Below are 23,778 nucleotides of genomic sequence, written 5' to 3' on the forward strand. Positions count from 1 at the left end.
AATCTTTGTAAGTTTTATTCAAAATATTTTCATCTCCTCAGTTCTAATACAGGAACGGAAAATACTGTACCAAAAATAAAAACAGAGAATGAAAGGAATGTTCAGTGGGTCTGGTAGCATCTGTGGAGAGAAAAACAGTTTCAGATCGATGACATTTCATAAGGTTATTAACCTGACACATTAACTGTCTCTGGGCTATCATTTGGCAGCTGAAAGGAGATCCCAGGAGTCACAGGGCGTGATGGTAGGGACTCCCTTGGGGAGAAAGGCCCTATGGCAGTCTCCTCACCTTTCACCCAGCCTCTCCTGACCCTCTTGAGGCCTCTCACTGCCTCTTCAGGTGCTATGATGTGGAGATGTCAGCCTTGGATTGGGGTGGGCACAGTAAGAAATCTCACAACGCCAAGTTAAAATCCAACAGGTTTATGTGGAATCATGGGCTTTCGGAGCGCTGCTCCTTCCTGAGCGCTGGCCACTCACCTGAGGAAGGAGCAGCGCTCCAATAACTCGTGATTCCAAATAAACCTGTTGGACTTTCACCTGGTGTTGTGAGACTTCTTACTGTCTTCAGGTGCTGCAGGAGTATTCCCAGTACCGCACCGCCGAGATTTTCCATTGTCATTTTTAGCAATCCTACCAGGAATGACCAAGCCTTCAGAATGAAACCTACCCTGGAAAATGAGTAGAGATTGGGGCAGATCCACAGAAGCAAGCAGAAACCCCACCAGTATCCCACTCTGAAGAGGAAAATCCCAGCGTATTTCTCCCATTGCATCTTCTTTGGCTTTTACAGATTTTTTTTTCTCTCCAGGTGTCTAAGAAGGATGAAGGAGTTTACAAAGCCTTAGTGACGGATGAAAGGGGGCAAGATTCTAGTGTTTTCGAGATGCTCAACCAAGGTATAAAGTTTTGTAATTAAAATTCTTAAGTTTTCAGCGACAAAGCACCAACTTCTCAAAGGCAACTAAGGATGAGCAACTAATGCTGGTCTTGCCAATGACATCAAATCCTATGAAAGAATTAAAACATTGGCTGAAATTTTCCGCTGTTCACGCCGGTAGGATTCTCCAGTCCCGCTGCAGTGAATGGAGATTTGCTGAGTGCCAAATTCTCCATCCTCGCTTGCAAAGGCAGCGGGGCGTGAACGGCCGGAGAATTCCGGCTGTTGACTCATTGTTGCTTTGTGCTTTAACACAGACAACCGATATAAACATATGAAGAAATGAATTAGGAGCAGGAGTAGGCCACTCGGCCCTCGAGCCTGCTCCGCTAGTCAATAAGATCATGGCTGATCTGACTGTAACCTCAACCCCACATTCCTCTCTACCCCATTAACCTTTCACCCCCTTGCTTATCAAGAATCTGCCTCTGCCTTAAAAATATTTGAAGACTCGGCCTCCATCACCTTTTGAGAGAAAAATAATTTCCTCATCTCTGTCTTAAATAGAGGACCCCTTATTTTAAAACAGTGACCCCTAGCTCCAGATTCTCCCACAAGGAGAAACATCCTCTCATCGTCGACCCAGTCAATACCCTCAGGATCTTACGTGTTTCAATCAAGTCGCCTCTTATTCTTCTGAGCTTTAGTGTTTGAAATCTAGACAGTCTAACCTTTCCTTTGTAAGACAACCCACCCATTCCAGGTATTAATCCAGTAAACCTTCTCTGAACTCCTTCCAATGCATTTAGATCATTCCTTAACTAAGGAGACCAAAACTCTACACAACTGGTCTGCATTTCTTCCTCCATTGGCTGTACTCCACAATGCAAGCCAATGGACCGGCATAAACCCATGCCTATTGATGTGCTGCCCAGTAACAGCCATTTGTTGAATTAAAGTAACTGGGGGTAAATGCTTCGGTGTTTTTTGGTGCTGGTCTCCATATTAACAGTCAACAGCCACAGGACCATGGGCAATGGTTTAGCTCAGTTGGCTGGATGGCTGGTTTGTGATGCAGAGCGACACCAACATTGTGGGTTCAATTCCTGTACTGGCTGAGGTTATTCATGAAGGCTCCGCCTTCTCAACCTTGCCTTTTTCCTGAGGTGTGGTGATCCTCAGGTTAAATCACCACCAGTCAGCTCTCCCCCGCAAAGGGATGAGCAGCCTATGGTCATCTGGGAATATGGCCTTTCATTTATTTTGTATAAAGGGAGTAGTCCTTGGCTCCGAGGAGTAAATGATGAAGCATGTGGTCATTACGATTTGATTCCAGTAGAGTTGACTTTAGTATGTGGATAGTCAGTTTTGAGGTTCCAATACAGTTGACTTCAGCAGGTGAATAGTTGGTTCTTTGATTCCAGCGCTCTGTGGTTTGGCAAAGAAATTTGGGTTCTCTTTATGGCTGTGATTATTTTGTTGGCTGGACTGACTTCTTCGGTCGCAGAGAGAGATTCGAGATATACTAGCAAAAAATTGCAGCTGTTGACTGCTTCTGTTACTTCATCACACACCTTCAGAGTGAAACGTACAGCTGCTTATCCTCACAGAGTAAACACAGACACTGGGCCGTATTTTCAGCTAGTATTTAACCCCTTTTTTGTATGTTCCAAGTGGAAACCAGAATCCACTAGTCCATCAGGGCATTACATACTGGATCTTTTGAGATGAGATAGCTATTATGTCCCTTTGGTAAAGACAAAGATGGTAGTCCACCTTTGGATACTTTTAGAAATATCTTGTCTGGAAACAGGGAGGAGTTCCATCCCTTAAAGAAACACCCTGCAGCCATCCCTGTCAGTGGCTAACTGTACATTCTCAACCACATTCAGAGTTTGTGTCCATTTAAAAAAATAAAATTCAAGTCTTTTTTAAAGTTCAACATTTCATTTGTCATTCCATTTTTTTCTGCATCATCATGACTGTAGACATAAAAGCAATGATAATGTGTGTAATGCTCAAATGCGTTTTTTTTATCCATTCATGGGATGTTGGTGCCATTGGCAACCTCAGCATTTATTGCTTATTCTTAATTGTCCCTGAAAAGCTGCTGCTGAGTTCAGCCACTCCATGAGGAGTAGGTTCACCCACACTGCTGTTAAGGTGGGAGTTATAGGGTTCGGACACAGTGATAGTGAAAGAACAGTGATATATTTCCAAGTCAAGATATGTGGCTTGGAGAGAAACTTGCAAATGGTGGTGTTTCTACTGTGTTTGTCTTTTTAAATGGTAGAGGATGTGGGTTTGGGAGGTGCTGTCAAAGGAGCCAAGGCAAACTGCTACAGCAGGACTTTCAATTCTGTAGGTTGTAATCTCCAGTGGGGTTGTGAGACAACATTTTGGGGGTTGCAAGGTTTGAGGCAGTAATAGTTGCAATGGAGCTGTAACTGAGTGGTAACTTTAGATCCTTGCAGTCTTTTGAATGTGGCACCATCTTATTGAATTTTGATGCCTGATTCCTGTTGCTAAAAAATCAATGAAAAGGTGGTTGCTTTTTATCTTAAAAACCCTGCAGTTCAAGTAGTCCCCACCCCCTGCTCTCACAGCACACCACAACAACTCGAGAGCTGACTGGTGGTCATCAAACCTGAGGACCATCACACCTCAGGTGAGGGGCAAGGCTGAGAAGACAGGGCCCTCACAAATAACCTCAGCTGGTACGGGAATTGAACCTGTGCTGTTGGTGTCGCTCTGCATCACAAAGAGAAAACACTCCCCAGGTGTGTCACATTGAGGATGGGCAAGATGGTTAAAGGTGCCTTCCACTGCTGCTGGAGCAGAGAGAAAGCAAAGAGATTGTAAAAGTATTAAAATGATTGTAAACATTAATCAAAGCGATTATAAAAGTGGGTGAGGCAGGTTTGCAGACAAAGACTTGAATTTTCAGTTCAATGTGCAGACAATAAAGATCAACAAGAAGGAGTGAAAGGTTAATTGAGGCCTGCAGGGTGGGAACTCAGTTGTATTCAGAAGGCAGCTCAAGTTCAGTTCGGATGGGCAATAAATGCTAGCCTTGCCAGTGGTGGCTTCATCCCTGAATGAATAAAATTATTTTAAAAAGTATAGGATAGTAATAATGGGGTCTTGGATCAGTTGGCGTTTATCGAGGATGGTGTTTGGGCAGTGAGTAAGAAAGACAATCTCAACACCAGGGCAGATCAGATAGGATGGAGTTTTTCTAATGATTCAGTTCTTGGTGATGGATCAGCTGTGCCGTTCACTTCCAGGTCAAACTGGACCCCGACCCTGTGCACATGAAACTTCAACAGACATCCAGGAAAGGGAATGGGATTAGGATAAAGCTGTGAATTTACTCAGCAGAATAGTTTCAATCTTGTTAATATCAAACTACAAGAAGTTCTGGTTTATCCACAATGTGATGACAGGCCAGCTGGGAGGGACAGCGTGGAGGGTGCTGATGTAGGTGTAAAATTGTGGGCAGCACGGTGGCACAGTGGTTAGCACTGCTGCTTCCCAGAGACCCGGGTTCGATTCCCGGCTTGGGTTACTGTCTGTGTGGAATTTGCACGTTCTCCCCGTGTCTGCCTGGGTTTCCTCCGGATGCTCCGGTTTCCTCCCACAGTCTGAAAGACGTGCTGGTTAGGTGCATTGACCTGAACAGGTGCCGGAGTGTGGTGACTAGGGGAATTTCACAGTAACTTCATTGCAGTGTTAATGTAAACCTTACTCGTGGCTAATAAATAAACTTTAACTTCTTACTTTTTAAAATTGTGACATTGGCTTACAAACAAAATGTGACCTCATGCCCAACAAGAATTTCATCCAAGGTTGAATAAATAATGTAGAGGAAGAATCCTGGGTACACTGAAAGTGAGCCCGGGAGCAGAAACCATCGCTAGCAGCAGGATTCCTGCATTCAGTGGCAGTCTGACAGGGTGTTAGTGTGAACGGAAACAGGGGAGGAGACTGGTCCTTGAGAGAGGTCAGGAAGGGTCAACATGCCAGAGTTAGCGTCAAACGGAATAATCCAGGAGTGTTTCACTATTCTCGGTGAACTGCAGACCGACTGAAGGAAGAGGGAATGATTGAAGAAGAGGGAACAATGCTTCAGCATTTCCCTGAGCTTTAGATATGATGGCGGACTTGGGGTGGAACCAGTCGTTACTCAGAGTAGGTCAAGAGTAGACTATTGTGACCACTTTGAAAAACAGGAGATTGTCTGTGGAAAAAGCATTAACAATTCTATTGACATTTCTGAAAAAAATTCCGATGATTACAGGCAACATTTAATAATGAATTCCTTTTGAAACTATCAACATTATTGTATATATAACCTTATCCCCATAATGGTATAAATATGATGGAATTTGCTGTATTCTAATCTGCTGTGATGATCAGATCAGCTGATTTGTTGCTTTGTTTTCACTGTGTGATTATGTTGTTGCAGCATTTGAAGATATTCTCAAGGAAATCTGCAGGGTTGGTGGTGAGTAGATTGATACAGTGACACATTTATTTCCTGCTTAAATGACTGTTGCACAGAAGCTTTAAAATATCCACAGCCTTCAAAAGTAGTGTAAACGTAGTTAGCCTTGTTCAGTTTTATAGTGTTTAACACTGGGGCAGAGGGTCTGTGGGAGTTCTCCAATCTCCCATCTTTCAACAGGTCATTGAGGAACAGCGTCAAAGTCATTTCCATTGTCACTTTAGCTGTCTACATATCCCAGATGTGAAGATGCCGGCGTTGGACTGGGGTAAGCACAGTAAGAAGTCTCACAACAGCAGGTCAAAGTCCAACAGGTTTATTTGGAATCACAAGCTTTTGGAGTGCTGCTCCTTCATCAGGTAAATGAGCAGCGCTCCAAAAGCTCATGATTCCAAATAAATCTGTTGGACTTTAACCTGGTGGTGCAAGACTTCTTACTGTACATATCCCCAACTGAGGTTACGGTAGAAATTCCAGGTGTAAAGTTATCCACCAGCCCCAGATGAGGTTTCCCAGAAGTTGTTGATCGGGGCAAGACCCCTCGATTTGTCACTGTCCGGCTGGGATACTCCCAAATAGTTACAAACCCAGGTGAGGAGGGATGACAGACTCCACGTTTTTATTCAACCCACTCTCTGCAACAAGGTTTAATCTAGCAAGGTTCCCTTTGCCTTAGATGCCTTTTCCAAACCCAATAGTTATGTTTAAGAAGGAGCCAATTTAACCAGGTTTCCTTGAGTTAAGATAGAATAAGTTTATTAATTACCAAAAAGGTAAGGAAAAATGGGAAAACAGATGCATCTACATTCATATAGGTTAGAAGTAAGCATTGAGATCAATTGTAAATAAAAGATTATATGATAGAGTCCCTAAGTTGTGAGGAGCAGATGTTGTAGCGTGATGAATTGATTCCATTATAGTTAATTTCTTCAGGTGAGAAGTTGCTTCTTCAATTTAGATGTTCTGCGGTTTGGTTGAGATATTTCAGTTATTGTACACACACACACACACACACACACACACACACACACCACGTGCGTGCGCATTGATTTGGTGCTTTTGAAGCAATCACTGAATGGTTAGAATTCTCTCAAAGAATCTATGGACTAATTGATGTTTCAGCCACAGCTGCTGGCTTCTTTAGACCTGCAGTTCAACACATTCACTCTTTCTTTATGTCAAAATCAAATAGATACAAAATTCTAAGTGAAGGATATTGATTAGAACAGTCGATTGGCACAATGTTCTGTTCCCCTGGGATGCCCACAATGAAAGTTTCTCCTGTTATTGAAATGGGTTGGAGGGGTATCAAGAATATCTCACACATTTCTGGAGAGCACAATTTCTAGTCAACCCTGGTTCTGTTCTCTCTGGCTACTGAATGAAATTCAGGAGCAGGTTTCTCTCTCCCCCTAACCCAAGAACGCTGAGGCCAATTGTAGCAACTCAACAGCTAGACAGAATCACCAAATTACAGATTTGTTACTGTGCAGAAAGAGGCCATTTGGCCCATCATGTCTGCACCGGCTCTCCAAACAAGCATCATGACTTAGTGCCATTCCTCTACATTTTCCCCGTACCCCTGCATATATTTTCTCTTCAAATAATCATCCAATGTCCTCTTGAATACCTCCATTGAACCTACCTCCACCACACTTCCAGGCAGCGCATTCCAGACCCAAACCACTCGCTGGGTGAAAGGTTTTCTCACATTACATTTGCTTCTTTTGCAAATCACTTTAAATTTGTTTCTTCTCATTCTTGATCCTTTTATGAGTGGGAACAGTTTCTCCTGATCTAATCTGTGCAGCCTCCTCATGATTTTGAACCTCTCTATCTAATCTCCTCTTAGCCGCCTTCTCCCCAAGCAGAACAGTACCAACCTCCCCAATCTAACCTCATACCAGTAAAGATCAGCCAATTCCAAGGATGCCAACTCTAATTAAATGTAGCCTGAAGCTGTTATTGCACACCCCTTCTCTTTAATTACCTTACCCGACGAAAGAGTCTTCAATACTGTAATAACCACAGGACAAAAAGGAAATGAATAAAGCCTTGGGTATAATTTGTTTAATGTCCCTGTTACTTTTCTCTCAGATTGCTTGCAGCTATGTTCAGGCGATTAAACTTTAATCCTTGTAGTCTCCAGAATTATTCTGGAGGGTTGGGAACCATAGATAATTCATCATAAACCTGAGATCAGAGCATGCGTGTCTCCGCATCAAACCTGAAGGCTTGTTCAGCCGGTCAGCCAATTTGTCCAGATTAAATTTCTTTGCTGAATGAAAATGATTCAGTTCCAGAACAAAGCCCATTTGTAGCACGTTGTTTCCTGCTGTGTGATGATATTACTAAACGCTAACTCATGAAGCAAACATCACACATTTCTGACATTAACTCTGGCAATTCTACTGCTGTGAAAAGCAAATTAATTATCTGATACGGAAAATGGCATAACTCCTGGCTGCCTATGAGTAATCCAAACAGTTTTGCTGCCTTTAAACCATTTTGTTTCAAAGTAGTTTGAAGGATATTTTTAGATGACAAAGTTGTAATATTGCAAGGCCGGTTATGATTCAGATATCAGATACAAACACATGAATTAGGAGCAGGAGGAGGCCACTTGGCCCCTTGAACCTGCTCCACCATTCAACAAGATCATGGCTGATCTGACTGTAACCTCAACCCCACATTCCTACTATCCCTATTAACCTTTCACCATCTTGTTAATCAAGAATCTATCTCGCTCTGCCTTAAAAATATTCAAATTCTCTGCTTTCACTGCCTTTTGAGAAAGAGGCTTCCAAAGACTCTCAACCCTCTAGAGGAAAAATATTCTCCTCATCTCTATTTTAAAAGTGCAGCCACTTATTTTTAAACAATGACCCCTAGTTCTAGATTCTCCCACAAGTGGAAACATCCTCTCCACATCCACCCTGTCAATGCCTCTCAGGATCTTTGATGTTTCAATCAAATCACCTCTTACCCTTCTAAACTCCAGAGGATGTGAACCTAGCCAGTCTAACCTTTCCTCATAAAACAACCTGTCCATTACAGGTATTAATCCTTCTCCGAATTGCTTCCAATATATTTACATCCTTCCTTAAATAAGGAGACTGATACTGTGCACAGTACTACAGATGTGGTCTTTACAACTGAAGCATATCACCCGACTCTGATAGTTAATTCCCTTCGCAATTTCTTCCTGCATCTGCATAGTAACCTTTTTCAATTCATGCACTAGGACACCCAGATCCCTCTGCATCTCAGAATTCTGCAATCTCTCACCATTTAGATAATAAGCTCCTCTTTTATTCTTCTTGCCACATTATATTCCATTTGTCGGATCTTTGTCCACTTATCTGACCTGTCTATATCTTATTACAGTCTCCCTATGTCCCTTTCACAACTTACTTTCCTACATATGTGATTTCAAGAAGAAATTAGATATAGCTATTGGGGCTAAAGGATTCAAAGGATATGGAGGGGGAAGGGGCAACAGGATATTGAAGTTGATGATCAGCCATGATCAAAATGAATGGTGGAGCAAGTTCGAAGGGCCGAATGGCCTACTCCTACTTCTAGTTTCTATGTTTCTATTTTTGTATCAACAGCAAATTTTGCAATCAGCTCATTGGTCCCTTCATCCAAAGCATTTATATAAATTGTTAAATGTTGAGGCTTCAGCATTGATCCCTGTGGCATGGTGGCACAGTGGTTAGCACTTCTGCCTCACAAGCCAGGGACCTGCGTTCAATTCCTGGCTTGGGTCACTGTCTGTACGGAGTCTGCATGTTCTCTCCACGCCTGTGTGTGTTTCCTTCGGGTGCTCCAGTTTCCTCCCACAGTCCAAAAGGCATGCTGGTTAGGTGCATTAGCCATGCTAAATTCTCCCTCAGTGTACCCGAACAGGTGCCACAGTGTGGTGACTAGGGGATTTTCACAGTAACTTCATTGCAGTGTTAATGTAAACCTACTTGTGACACTAATAAATAAACTTTAAACCACTCAACTCAAAAAAGACCTATTTATGGTTATCCTCTGTTTTCTGTTAGCCAGCCAATCTTTTATCCAAGCCAATATATTACCCGCTACACCATGAGCCTTTAGAAACATAGAAACATAGAAAACTACAGCACAAAATAGGCCCTTCGGCCCCACAAGTTGTGCCGAACATATCCCTACCTTTTAGGCCTACCTATAACCCTCCATCCTATTAAGTCCCATGTACTCATCCAGGAGTCTCTTAAAAGACCCTATTGAGTTTGCCTCCACCACCACTGACGGCAGCCGATTCCACTCGCCCACCACCCTCTGTGTGAAAAACTTCCCCCTAACATTTCCCCTGTACCTACCCCCCAGCACCTTAAACCTGTGTCCTCTCGTAGCAGCCATTTCCACCCTGGGAAAAAGCCTCTTAGAGTCCACCCGATCTATGCCTCTCAACATCTTATATACCTCTACTAGGTCTCCTCTCATCCTACGTCTCTCCAAGGAGAAAAGACCGAACTCCCTCAGCCTATCCTCATAAGGCATGCCACTCAATCCAGCAACATCCTTGTAAATCTCCTCTGCACCCTTTCAATCTTTTCCACATCCTTCCTGTAATGAGGCGACCAGAACAGTACTCCAAGTGGGGTCTGACGAGGGTCTTATATAGCTGCATCATTATCCCCGGACTCCTAAACTCAACCCCTTGATTGATAAAGGCCAGCACACCATACGCCTGCTTAACCACCTCCTCCACCTGCGGGGCCGATTTTAGAGTCCTATGGACCCGGACCCCAAGGTCCTTCTGATCCTCTACCGTACTAAGAGTCTTTCCCTTTATATTGTACTCCTTCATCCCATTTGTCCTACCAACATGGACCACTACGCATTTATCTGGGTGAAGTCCATCTGCCACTTCTCCGCCCAGTCTTGCATCCTATCTATGTCCCTCTGTAACTTCTGACATCCCTCCAGACTATCCACAACCCCACCAACCTTCGTGTCATCGGCAAACTTACCAACCCATCCCTCCACTTCCTCATCCCGGTCATTTATGAAAATGACAAACAGCAAGGGTCCCAGAACAGATCCCTGGGGCACACCACTGGTGACCGACCTCCAATTAGAAAAAGACCCATCTATATACACTCTCTGCCTCCTTTGGGCAAACACAGTAAGAAGTTTAACAACACCAGGTTAAAGTCCAACAGGTTTATTTGGTAGCAAAAGCCACACAAGCTTTCGAGGCTCTGAGCCCCTTCTTCAGCTCAGAGCCTCGAAAGCTTGTGTGGCTTTTGCTACCAAATAAACCTGTTGGACTTTAACCTGGTGTTGTTAAACTTCTTACTGTGTTTACCCCAGTCCAACGCCGGCATCTCCACATCATGACTACCTTTGGGCAAGCCAGTTCTGGATCCACAGGGCAGCAGCCCCTTGGATCCCATGCCCTCTCACTTTTGCGAGAAGCCTTGCATGGGGGACCTTATGGAACGCCTTGTTAAAATCCATATAAACCACATCTACCGCTTTCCCTTAGTCAATGTGTTTAGTCACATTTTCGAAGAACTCCAACAGGCTCGTAAGGCACGATCTGCCTTTGATAAAGCCATGCTGAGTATTCTTGAGCATACTAAACCTCTCTAAATGCTCATAAATCCTGTCCCTCAGGATCTTCTCCATCAGCTTACCAACCACTGAGGTTAGACTCACCGGTCGGTAATTTCCTGGGCTATCCCTATTTAGTTTCCACAATAACCTTTAACACGACACCTTATCAAATACCTTCTGTAAGCCTTAAGTATGGAACATCCACTGGTTCCCCATTATCCACAGCACCTGCTACTTCTTCAAATTCTTTCAGAATAAATATACATCTGTTTAACACAACATCATGTGGAGATGCCGATGTTGGACTGGGGTAGGCACAGTAAGTAGTCTCACAACACCAGCTTAAAGTCCAACAGGTACCAAATAAATCTGTTGGAATTTAACCTGGTGTTGTGACACACAACATCATGTTAACCTGTTGCAGAGAACAACTAAGATAATATGTAAATCATTTCAGACCTGGATCAAACTGTATGCCCTGCTCCTCTTGGTGAATTTGCTTGGTACAGGCCATTTATACTCTACATAGGGTCACACCAATACAATAGGTCTGAACTGCAGTTCATATCCCACATGAACTTTCTCACCTTCTTCACTTCTTTCTATCTGTTTTCCCTCATGTGTTTATCTATATTCGCCTTAAATTCATCTTGTTTGAACATAAGAACATAATAAAAAAGAGCAAGAAGAAACCATTTGGCCCATGGACCCTGCTCCACAGTCAATACGATCATGGCTGATCCTGAATTTCCACTCTACTTTCTCACCCACACCCCATATCTCGTGATTCAATGAGAAAGCAAACATTTGTCTATCTCAGATTTAGATATATTAAATGATGGCATCTCCACAACCCTCTTGGGTAGAGAAATCCAAAGATTCACAAACCTTTCAGTGAAAAACTATCTCTTCAGTTCAGAACTAAATAACCCTCATCCTGGAACTGTGCATCCAGTCCAAAAATAAGAACAGAATATGCTGGATTAATTTAGCCACTCCAGCAGCATCTTTGGAGAGAATAACACAGTTCCTGTTTCGAGCCCATTGATCCTTCTACAGAACCATGTTCTAAATTCCCCAGCCACGGGAAACAACCTCAGTCCCTACCCTCTAAAGCCCCTACGTAAACTTTGAACATTTGAATGAGATTTAAGTGCTGGCCTTAACTGTACCCCATGGTAGCAGGTTCCATATTCTAACCACATTTTACATTGATTTTTCTCCTGAATTCTGTGTGGTTTATTAGTGACTAACTTATATTTATAAATCTTGCATGACATCTAGATTTAGACTCACTTCAGTTTTTTCTGTATCTGCCCAACAAACCCTTTCATTGTCTTAAAGCCCTATATCAGGCCACCCTTTAACACTTTCTTTTTTACAGTCCCTTAGTTGTTTAGCCTTTTCTGATAAGTGTATCACCTCAAGCCTGGTATCGTCCTTGTAAAACATTTTTGCACCTTTGCCATCCTCTATCCTTTTTATAATATGGACACCAGAACTGTTCACAGTACTCTGTGTGGTCTAAGCAAAGTTGGATATAAGTTTAGAGGGTTGAGAGGATTGGCTTATGAGGAGAGACTGAGTAGACTGCGACCATACTGATTGGAATTTAGAAGAATGAGGGGGGAATCTTATAAAAACATATAAAATTATGAAGGGAATAGGTAAGATAGAAGGAGGGAGGTTGTTTCCACTGGTGGGTGAAACCAGAACTAGGGGGTATAGCCTCAAAATAAGGGGAAGCAGATTTAGGACTGAGTTAAGCAGCAACTTCTTCACCCGAAATGTTGTGAATCTGTGGAATTCCCTGTTCAGTGAAGCAGTTGAGGCTACCTCATTGAATGTTTTTAAGGCAAAGATAGATAGATTTTCGAACAGTGAAGGAATTAAGGGTTATGGTGAGTGGGCAGGTAAGTGGAGCTGAGTCCACAAAAAGATCAGACATGATCTTATTGAATGGTGGATCAGGCTCAAGGGGCCAAATGGCCTATTTCTACTCCTTGTTCTTATGTTTAACATAACTTCTTTGCTTTAAAATTCTATTGATCTAAAGAAGAATTCCCAGTAGCATGTAAGAGCAAGTTTTCATCAGTTCAGTGATTTCTAATTGTTTGCATATTGGGTTTCTGCCTTTGTGCACATGTGCAGACTCAGTTTCAGAAGATTGATGCAGTATTATTACCCCAAAATTCAGGCTAATGAAAGAAGCTGATGAAATACTATTTTACTGCTGATTTGTTTACTGTACTTAGTTAGATATCTGTTACAACCCGATGGTCCCAGTTGCACTGAGATTTCCCTCTGCTATACTCCATCAAAGTTTTGTTTAATGACACTTTCTACTATCCCACAGGTGGCTCTGCATCTGAACTAAAAGTACAAGCCACAGTCGATGGAATAAAGCTTTATTCCTTAACAAAGTGCAACATGGAGTATATTAAAAAAACTTGGTATTTAAAGTAAGTGAAATGCCTTAAATAGATTGAAGAAAGAATTAAAAATATTTGAAAATTAAAAGGTTAAATTTCTGATAATTATCAGCTGGTTATGGTTGTTTGATCAAAAATGATTTGTCGATGTGAAATATTCAAGGATTTCAGCAGAATGTTTGATATGATTTTCATTTTTGAGCTGTGGATGAGTACAGAGTGAGATAGTTAATATAAATATCAGCTGCTGTTCATTGAATACAGGTACCTGATTTCTACCTTGTAAACACCTGACTCTCATTCACTAAATTGTGCCACCGCACAGCTTTGCTGCATTGAAACTTAGCAACCTGGATTTTCACTCCTGAGTCAGGAATGCAGCATTAAGACATTTCCCGGCTCCACAAACCCGGTCCAGGAGAAAGTGCCCTGGAAGTTGGGATCATCATTCCGTGGTGGTGGGGGGGTTCTCTAGAAACTGGGTCCCCCAACCCTGGACTGGGTCCAGGGCCGGTGTAGGCGAAGACTTGTCTCAGTGCTTCGGCACTGGATCTAAAAAGGCAATAAAAGAAAACTGACCCCACCCCTCACAGCCCACACGCTCTCCATGCCAAGCCATGCCACTTCCCCTGAGGGAAAAAGCAATTTGGACCAGTATTCTTGTTTCCCCATTTCACTGGTGTTCCATTTTAAAGTATAAAAGACCAGTTCAGAGCAGAATCCTTATTTCCCCGTTTTACATGTTTTTCCTTCTGTGCCATGTTCTGTGCCTCCATACTCTCCATGCCAACTTATGCCACTCTAGCCAGCCCCTTTATAGCCCCTATGCCAACTTAGCACCAGCCCATGCCAATTCATGCCCCCAACATCACCTTTTAGTCTTATACTTACTATGTGAACACACCCAATTTCCACCATGTGCAGAATGATTAAATAAGATTAAGTTCAAAGTATCTATTGCAGTCTTTATTTTAAAAATGTCTCAACATAAAAACCCATCCATTACATTCATATTCCTTCAATTACATCCGTATAGCCACAATTATTTCATTCATGTTCTTAATTCCTTATAAAACAAACACTACCATTCAAGTGCATGATCCCTTGTAAACACAAACATTGGATTTCATAGTCCCACTTCAAAAAATCTCTAACCTCTTGGCGCTGTTAATCAAACTGTGAAATCGAAGTCACCCTACTGTGATAATAGAAGGTTATAAAATCAGTCATGCAGCACTAATTCAATAGTGGTAGCCCTCAGGCTTATATTCACAAAGTGAAATAGCAAGCAATGATTTTTAAACTCTCCAGACATTATTTTTCGGAGATTAAAAGGGCAGGCATTTTAAATGCCTTGACAGTTGATGTTGCATTTCATTGTTCATTTTGATACTTTTGACAGTTGTTTATGACATTTAATTTTGACATTTTAACAGTTCCAATGGGCTTGATAGTTAATGAGTTCATGTTTTTTTACACACATTCATGCCTACATTTAACAATGCCAATGAATAACTTACCTCTCCAAAGAGACACATGTCCTCGCGCAGAGGGCACCTAACCTCCCTCCAAGGAAACCATCTCCCCCAAAGGTGTTGTGGGAACATATCCGAAGCGATACCCCATCTCTCCATGGACTCCACCAAGTTCAATCCTACTCTTACCAGGTGTAACCTGCGCACGTGTTTCACACACCTGGATCACCAAAATTAGACAGACAGAGGCAGACGATGATTTATATGGGCTGCTGCCTCCACGAAATGCACATTCACAAATCTTAACCCCCCACCAACACCCCAACTCTGCAAAATCGGTGGGTGCAGTGTTTGGAGGCAGGACTTCCGATTTCCAGCCTCTTCCGCTATTTTTGCAACAATGAGAGGCTCGCCATCATTTCAAATTACTTTAACATTATGAAATTTTTTAGGAACAACTAAAATGCATTCAATCTTTTTAGTGAGAAAAGCCTGGAGTCTCAAGAAAGACGGAGGATGGGATGTGATGATGAACAGGTTTGGCTGCAGATCTCCAACCCAACTGAAACAGACAAGGGGAAATACACCTTGGAAATGTTTGATGGTAAACAGACACATAAACGTGTCCTTACATTAACAGAACAAGGTAAGAAATTGTGCTTTTAACTACATTCCAAAATTCCTTTAAAATTCCTTAGACAAATTCTACCATTATTATTCAATATATAAATGCTGATATTATTTTTGGATTTTTTTTCAGTTTTTAATGAAGCAATAGCTGAATATCAAAGATTGAAGTAGGTTTACTTTTATCAATTTAATTTCACGTATTTGGACTGTAAAGTAATTCCCCCTATTAGGGGGGCAATGACTTCTCAATATAATCCAATCTTCTCCCCATGGCATATATTTGGTACACAACAACATTCTGATCTTATCTAGTAAATGATACAGGTCCACCCTCATGTATTTCTAAGGTATTTATTTTTACAATACAAATATAATGAAGCTCTAAGAAACCATTCCATGTATTAATGTAAAGTTACCTGAATATTACTGCATATATAGTGAATGCAATCAATGTATCTTAAAACCCATTATTCACACCACAATCACTAAACCTTTACATTTCCTGGATCTGCATTAGAATTGTAGAATCCTTACAGTGCAAGAGGAGGCCACTTGGTTCATCAAGTCTGCACCAACTCTCAGACTGAGTATCTTACCCAGGCCATCTCCCCCTCTCTATCCCCGTAACCCCACACATTTAGCATGGCTAATACATCTTACCTCACATCTTGGGACACTAAGGAGCAATTTAGCATGGCCAATCCTGCACATCTTTGGAACGTGGGAGGAAACCAGAGCACCCAAAGTAAACCCACGCAGACATGGGGAGAACATGCAAACTCTACACAGACAGTCACCCAAGGCCGGAATTGAACTCAGATCACTGGCGCTGAGACCTGTGCTAACCACTGTGCCGAAAAGTAAAACAAAATAAACCTTTCTGCTGATAGCCTCCGACAGCTCCTTTAAGGTATTTTTTGACAAGGTCCTGAGACGACTGGATTACAGCCTGCATAGAAACCATAGAAAATTACAGCTCAGAAACAGGCCTTTTGGCCCTTCGTGTCTGTGCCAAACCATTTTTTGCCTAGTCTCACTGACCTGCACTTGGACCATATCCCTCCACACCCCTCTCATCCATGAACCCGTCCAAGTTTTTCTTAAATGTTAAAAATTTTGCCATTTACCACTTTATCCGGCAGCTTATTCCACACTCCCACCACTCTCTGCGTGAAGAAGCCCCCCCTAATATTCCTTTTAAACTTTTCTCCTTTCACCCTTAACCCATGCCCTCTGGTCTTTTTCTCCCCTAGCCTCAGCGGAAAAAGCCTGCTTGCATTCACTCTATCTATACCCATCAAAATCTTATACACCTCTATCAAATCTCCCCTCATTCTTCTACGCTCCAGGGAATAAAGTCCCAACCTATTCAATCTCTCTCTGTAACTCAGCTTCTCAAGTCCCGGCAACATCCTTGTGAACCTTCTCTGCACTCTTTCAACCTTATTTACATCCTTCCTGTAACTAGGTGACCAAAACTGTACACAATACTCCAAATTCAGCCTCACCAATGCCTTATATAACCTTACCATAACACTCCAACTTTTATACTCGATACTCCGATTTATAAAGGCCAATGTACCAAAGGCCCTATCCACCTGTGATGTCACTTTTAGGGAATTCTGTACCTGTATTGCCTGCACAATCCCTATTGCAGTGCATTGTGAGCAAATTTTATAAAGGGCAATTTAAAGAGTATTAAGCCCCCTGTTTCCCACCAGGACATCTATTTTCAGTCACCTTGGACATTTTTACAAGAGCTTTTCCCAATATGATGGGTGGCAGGTAATGACACTGACACACACCACCTGCCATAAGTTTCCTGCTGGTAAAACATGCAAGGTACAGACTAAATTTCTAGACCATGGCTTTGAAACAGAGGATTTCTAAGAACACAATTCATCAAGTCACTAACTTCTCCTAGATTGCAAAACATGATGGGTGGGATTTTCCAACCATTCAAACCATCGGGATATTCTGGTCCCTCTGCAGTGAACGGAGGTTTGGCTGAGTGCCAAATTCCCTGTCCTCGCTTGCAGTGGCATTAACGGCTGAAAAATTCTGGCCGATAGTCTTTAATAAAGATTTGATGTGCCATGTTACTATGTCCCATGATGTGGATAACCTGGTGTTGTTAAAACTCTTACTATGTCCCATGCCATTGATTCGAAACACAAGGCAATAAGAGAATCTATTCTGTTTTAAAGGGCTTGGATTTCTGTAGCATCTTTCACAACTTGAGAATGTCCCAAAGCACTTTAGGGTTAATAAAGTTTTTTTTGAAGTATCATCACTGTTGTAATGTGGCAAAAGCAGCATCTAATTTGCACACAGCAAACTCCACAAACAGCCACATAATCTGTTTTAGTGATATTAAGGTGGAATAAATATTGGCCGGGACACTGGGGAAAACTCCCCTGCTCTGTTTCAAGATGGCAGCTATGGGGTCTTTCACAGAGAGGAGACAGGGCTTTGGCTTAACGTTGTACCCAAAGGCCAGAGCCTCCAACAGTGCAGTACTCTCTCAGCAATGTATTCGGAGAGTTAACATATATTTTGTGCTCAAGTCTCTGGAGTGGGACGTGAACCCATAACCTGCTGACTCCAAGATTTGAGTGCTGCCGACTGGGGCCTTGCGTTGTGACTTGATGTTACTGATTGTTCCTTTTCTAACCACATCTGTGTGCACAACAATGAATCGTTAAGAGTCTCCTGATTTTGTTGCATTTATTTTTTCAGGCAGGTAGCGTTTGCAGAAAGAAGTAAGTTACTTTGATCAAATAAAGATTTAAAATCATTTTCTATCACGAAGCAAGTTCAAAATGAAATTTTCCTTCTCTGAGCTAATTGCTGTTGCATGATTCTCACTATTTTATGTTGTTTCCTCTCGAGCTTCTTTCTCCCAGTGAATATTAACTACCCTGAGCTCGCGGGGTTTAAAAATCAGAGGCCATGAGCTGGGGGTGGAGAGGTCAAAGGTTACAACATGCCCGAGAGAGGCGGGGCTGTTGATTCCCTCATACAAATATCGACAAGTGTAGAAGATAGAGCAAAGGAGGACACTTGAGTGATACATCAAGCTTTGAACCCTCAACATTTGTTAATGCAGCTGGAGAGTGAGGGAGCTGAGGAGTTGTACAATTCCCAGGATCTGAGAAGGAATGTTAGAGTAGGAGATATTTTAATATGTTTTGTGTTTAACAAGGAATAATGTCAAGGTTGGCATAACTGCAGTTTAGGAGGAACAACTAAACAATTGTTTTGCTCTTAAGGAGCAATGAAATGCACTGTACAAATCATTGGAAGCTTTTGCCTCTCGCCATACAACACTTAAGGGAGAATTTTAACTCCTGGGCAGAAGGTTCAGGAGCTGCAGTGAGAGCGTCAGTCCTCATAATCTTTCCACTTGTGAATCAGCTACATAAAACGGGCAATTAGAGGTAACTCGCTGTCTTTGGCCCTATCATAAATGATGGCTCAGAATCTGTCAGGCAGTCATGGGTTAATTGGGATTTGTGGGTAGGAAGATCCTGAATCAGGGGTGCACCCATGTTTCACTGGGAGGATGAGTTTTACATTTAATTTTAGGGGTATTGTATTCAGAGAGTTTGGGGCAGCACCTCACAACATTACATCAGGGTTGCATTATTTTTACTTCAAGTTCCTGGTTGAGTCAGTTCCCTGAAAGCATTAAGAAGTGAACCAAACTATAATTGCGTGCTAGAGTTTTAACTTCTGTTCTGCCTGATTTCTTCCAGATGAAAGAAGTTAAAATTGCCCTTTAATTTAGTACTGACTAAGCTTTGTAATCATAGTTTCGCTCAATGACACGGAAGCTTTCATTTCCAATGGATTGTCCCAATGGGGAGTATCCAAATTGAGATGTGAACATTCCAATGGTGCTGATGCATCAGGCATGAGGATGGGTGGAACCTCTGCCTATCTATCCATTTCAATACTTAAGCTTCCATCTCTCTCCCGGGGTGTCCTTTTGGAGCAATACCTTGCTTGTAACTTGAATCAAAGAACAGATTTCCACTCCAGTTGGAACTTTTAGGAAAAGGCATTACAGGGCCCAGGTAGCGCAGTTATACAAGATTTATTCTTCATTATGCAGGCCACTCACTTTGTGGGACTGGATGACTCTGGTTGGTAATTCTTCCCCCATTAATCTCCCCCCATTAATCTCACATCTTACTCTAACAGGTGAGTGGGCGAGGATCTGGCAGATGGAGTATAACGTTAACAAATGCGAGGTTATTCACTTTGGAAGAAATAATAGCAAATTGGATTATTATCTAAATGGAAAGAAATTACAACATGCTGCTGGGCAGAGGGACCTGGGGGTCCTTGTGCATGAGACGCAAAAACCCAGTCTGCAGGTGCAACAGGTGATCAAGAAGGCAAATGGGATGTTGGCCTATATCGCAAGGGGGATAGAATATAAAAGCAGAGATGTCTTGCTGCATCTGTACAGGGCATTGGTGAGGCCACAGCTGGAATACTGTGTGCAGTATTGGTCTCCTTATTTGCGGAAGGATATATTGGCCTTGGAAGGAGTGCAGAGAAGGTTTACCAGGTTGATACCAGAGATGAGGGATGTTGATAATGAGGAGAGACTGAGCAGATTGGGTTTGTATTCGTTGGAATTTAGAAGGCTGAGGGGGGATCTTATAGAGACCTATAAGGTAATGAAGGGGCTGGATAGGGTAGAGATGGAGAGATTCTTTCCACTTAGAAAGGAAACTAGAACTAGAGGACACAGCCTCAAAATAAAGGGGGGTCCGTTTAGGACAGAGTTGAGGAGGAACTTCTTCTCTCAGAGGGTGGTGAATCTCTGGAATTCTCTGCCCACTGAAGTGGTGGAGGCTACCTCGTTGAATATGTTTAAATCACGGATAGATGGATTCCTGATCGGTAAGGGAATTAGGGGTTATAGGGATCAGGCGGGTAAGTGGAACTGATCCACTTCAGATCAGCCCTGATCTTATTTAATGGCGGGGCAGGCTCGAGGGGCTAGATGGCCTACTCCTGCTCCTATTTCTTATGTTCTTAATGACAGGACTGAAAGGAGGAATAAAACAAGTACGCACCCCTCCTCTGTCTGCTGTTTTACACATGGGCAGATATCTGATAGAAAGAGCCATTCACCTAAGATTTCTGCACCTTTCCATAACATGATATTGGCATCACAAAGTGGCTCACGTTTCAAGAGTTAAATGTGTACAGTAGGATTTTAATACAACCACCCTGTCAGACAACCAACATAATATTTTGTTATTTTTCCTTCAGACAGAGCTAAAGTGGCCAAGGGTCTACCTGATGTTGTTAACATCATGGAAGGCAAGGTAAAGAATGGAAACATTAATTCATAAGGATCAGAATTTCATGGAGTATTTTGTACTGTTTATCACAGCCACTATTTTTAATGCTAAATATTTTTTTTAATGTATTAAGCGTTATTACATTCTTTTAGTGCAGTATCTATTGTCAATTAATGTTACTTTAATTTGTAGTTGTTATCAAAAACTGTCATTCCATTGTAGGCATTTAAAGACAAGTTTTGAGATATTTTCTAATATTTTATATACGGTTTATGCTTGTGCTTCAAGCTAATCACTCCATTTTCGCCACTGTAAATGCTGATGCATTGATTATTGATGAAAAGTGATCAATTTAACACATTATTCACTAATTGCTAGAATGCATAATCTTCATTAGTGTTAGTATTTATTTAACACTGGAGTACAGATCAGGTGGACAGTGGCAGCTACTGGAATGGAAATTGCTACACAGATCTCCAATCAACTTAGTACCCAGCACCTTTTCCAATCTTGATGTTGGGTACAAATGTGCAGTGAGACTGTAATTGTATCATTTCTGTCTCATTTGGTCCATGCATCTGATTGGCTAGCAAGTTAGATAGCTATTGTCTTGGTGACACAGTTGTGTCTGAAGAGTTTGTAGATTCAGTTTTGCTGGTGATCTATTAATTCTGAGAAATACTGTCGTAGTCTCAGGTGGTGAGCAAAATGTCTAGCCACTCCATGTCTGTGTCCTTGTTTCAGAGGCAAGGCTATACACACTGCAATTTCCCAAGAGTGATTTTGTTACCTATGTTAGCCAAAAGTTTTCTCAACAGTTTCAGATTAATAGCGACAAATTCCAATCTACCTCATCCCCAGCGGCAACCAATCGCTCTGAAATTACAACTGGTCCAGATTTGGGTCTTTAAATTATAGGTGAAATCTATCAGCGGGATTTTCTGCTCCTGCTGCAGTGAACAGGGGACTGGCTGAGCACCAAATTCTCCATCCTTGCTGCAGTGGTAGCTGGGGGTGAACGGCTGGTAAAATCACGCTCGACATTTTCAACTGCCGGATTTGAAAAAAGATTTTTACTCCAGCCTTAAAGTTACAAAGCCAATGCTCAGAGTGGGCCGGGCAAACCCCAATCCATTCCTTGCTCGCTCCAAAAAGCAAATACAAAATCCAATTGAATCCAATTAACGATCCCCACAAGAGAGACAAACAAAACCCAAGCTGACAAGAAAAGGCATTGCACCCATCCTGGGCTCGATCTGGCGCTTGATCCAATGAGAGGATGAGAAAGATAGAGTGAGTGGGAACTCCGGGAGGTGATGTCAGTCCAGCAGTACCATCTCAGTGATATTTGAACAGAGGAGACCCCAGGCACAAAGTGACCACTCCCACCTTCAAAAGTGAAATAAAATTCCAAATTGTTTCCTCTCCAACCATGTTTGACTGGAATAGAGGAATTTGGGGGTGGGGGGGGTTTGAATATAATTTTACTGATATTCTACTAACCTGCATAGTGATTGTAACAAACTTTCCAGTCTGTCTTTGTATACTGTTTACCTGCAGCTGAACACTGGATTTTCCACTTTAACACAATCTGAGTGCATCGTAGCAGGGGCCCAGTAATTTTTAGGGGCCAGATTATTTTGCATATTTAAGGTGAACTATGCAAAGAATAGCAGCAACTTGGCCAGAAGCTTTAGAATTGTCCCCAAGGTCCAACAGCAAAGAATTGACATTTGTTTTTAAATAATTCTTTAATCTATGCAATACAATAGCAAACACAAAACTGTACAGGCCAAGACAGCCCTTTCATTGTTAAATCATTCCATAAACCCAGAATACCAGAGGCACATGACTCTTATTATCAAATGACATAATTGCTGTCATTTATCTGCCATTGCAACCGGATCACCTATATTTGGGTAAATAGATTGTAAATCTCTCATGGGGAGGTGATGGTACCCAGTGGTACTATCGCTAGACCATTAATCCAGAAACTCAGCTAATGTTCTGGGGACCTGGGTTCAAATCCCGCCCACGGCAGATGGTGGAATTTGAATTCAATAAAAAATATTTGGAAGTAGGAATCTACTGATGATCATGAAACCATTGTCAAATGTTGGAAAAACCCATCTGGTTCAATAATGTCCTTCAGGGAAGGAAATCTGCCACCCTTACCTGGTCTGGCCTACATGTGACTCCAGAGCCACAACAATGTGCTTGACTCTCAACTGCTTTTGGGCAACGAAGGATGGGCAATAAATGCTGGCCAGCCAGCAACTTCCATGTCCAACGAATGAATTTTAAAAAAGCAATCCTTCAATTCATGATTGGCTTGAGTTCACAGATAAAATACCGACTGCGATGTGACAAACCCTTAAACAAGGTGATGACTAAAATAATCCCAAGCTCTGTGTACAGTTCTGGTCACCCTATTGTCGAAAGGATATTATTAAACTAGAAAGAGTGCAGAAAAGATTTACTAGGATGCTACTGGGACTTGATGGTTTGAGTTATAAGGAGAAGCTGGCTAGACTGGGACTTTTTTCTCTGGAGCGTAGGAGGCTGAGGGTGAGCTTATAGAGGTCTATAAAATAATGAGGGTCACAGATCAGCTAGATAGTCAATATCTTTTCCCAAAGGTAGGGAAGTCTAAAACTAGAGGGCATAGGTTTAAGGTGAGAGGGGAGAGAAAGTGTCCAGAGGGGCAATTGTTTCATACAAAGGGTGGTGAATGTCTGGAACAAACTGCCAGAGGTATTAGTAGAGGCGGGTACAATTGTGTCTTTTAAAAAGTTTTTAGACAGTTACATGGATAAGATGGGTAGAGAGGGATATGGGCCAAATGCAGGCAATTGGGACTAGATTTGGGGTTTAAAAAAGGGCGACATGGACAAGTTGTGCCGAAGGGCCTGTTTCCATGCTGTAAACCTCT

The 23,778-nt window shown here is 42.1% G+C and overlaps 1 protein-coding gene across 1 annotated transcript in view; it reads left to right on the top strand.

Moving 5' to 3' along the window:
- Positions 1-23,778, top strand: part of LOC144509436 (myomesin-2-like) — a 118,877-nt gene that overhangs the window by 92,569 nt on the left and 2,530 nt on the right. Inside the window, exons 29-35 of the mRNA XM_078238314.1 lie at positions 812-899; positions 5,349-5,387; positions 13,342-13,447; positions 15,375-15,538; positions 15,653-15,689; positions 18,262-18,284; positions 20,815-20,870. Of these exons, the coding sequence (XP_078094440.1) occupies positions 812-899; positions 5,349-5,387; positions 13,342-13,447; positions 15,375-15,538; positions 15,653-15,689; positions 18,262-18,284; positions 20,815-20,870 (513 nt within the window). The remainder of the gene's footprint in view (positions 1-811; positions 900-5,348; positions 5,388-13,341; positions 13,448-15,374; positions 15,539-15,652; positions 15,690-18,261; positions 18,285-20,814; positions 20,871-23,778) is intronic.

The sequence above is a fragment of the Mustelus asterias genome, chromosome 21 (genome assembly GCF_964213995.1).
Source record: "Mustelus asterias chromosome 21, sMusAst1.hap1.1, whole genome shotgun sequence".
In the NCBI taxonomy this organism is placed as follows: Eukaryota; Metazoa; Chordata; class Chondrichthyes; order Carcharhiniformes; family Triakidae; genus Mustelus; species Mustelus asterias.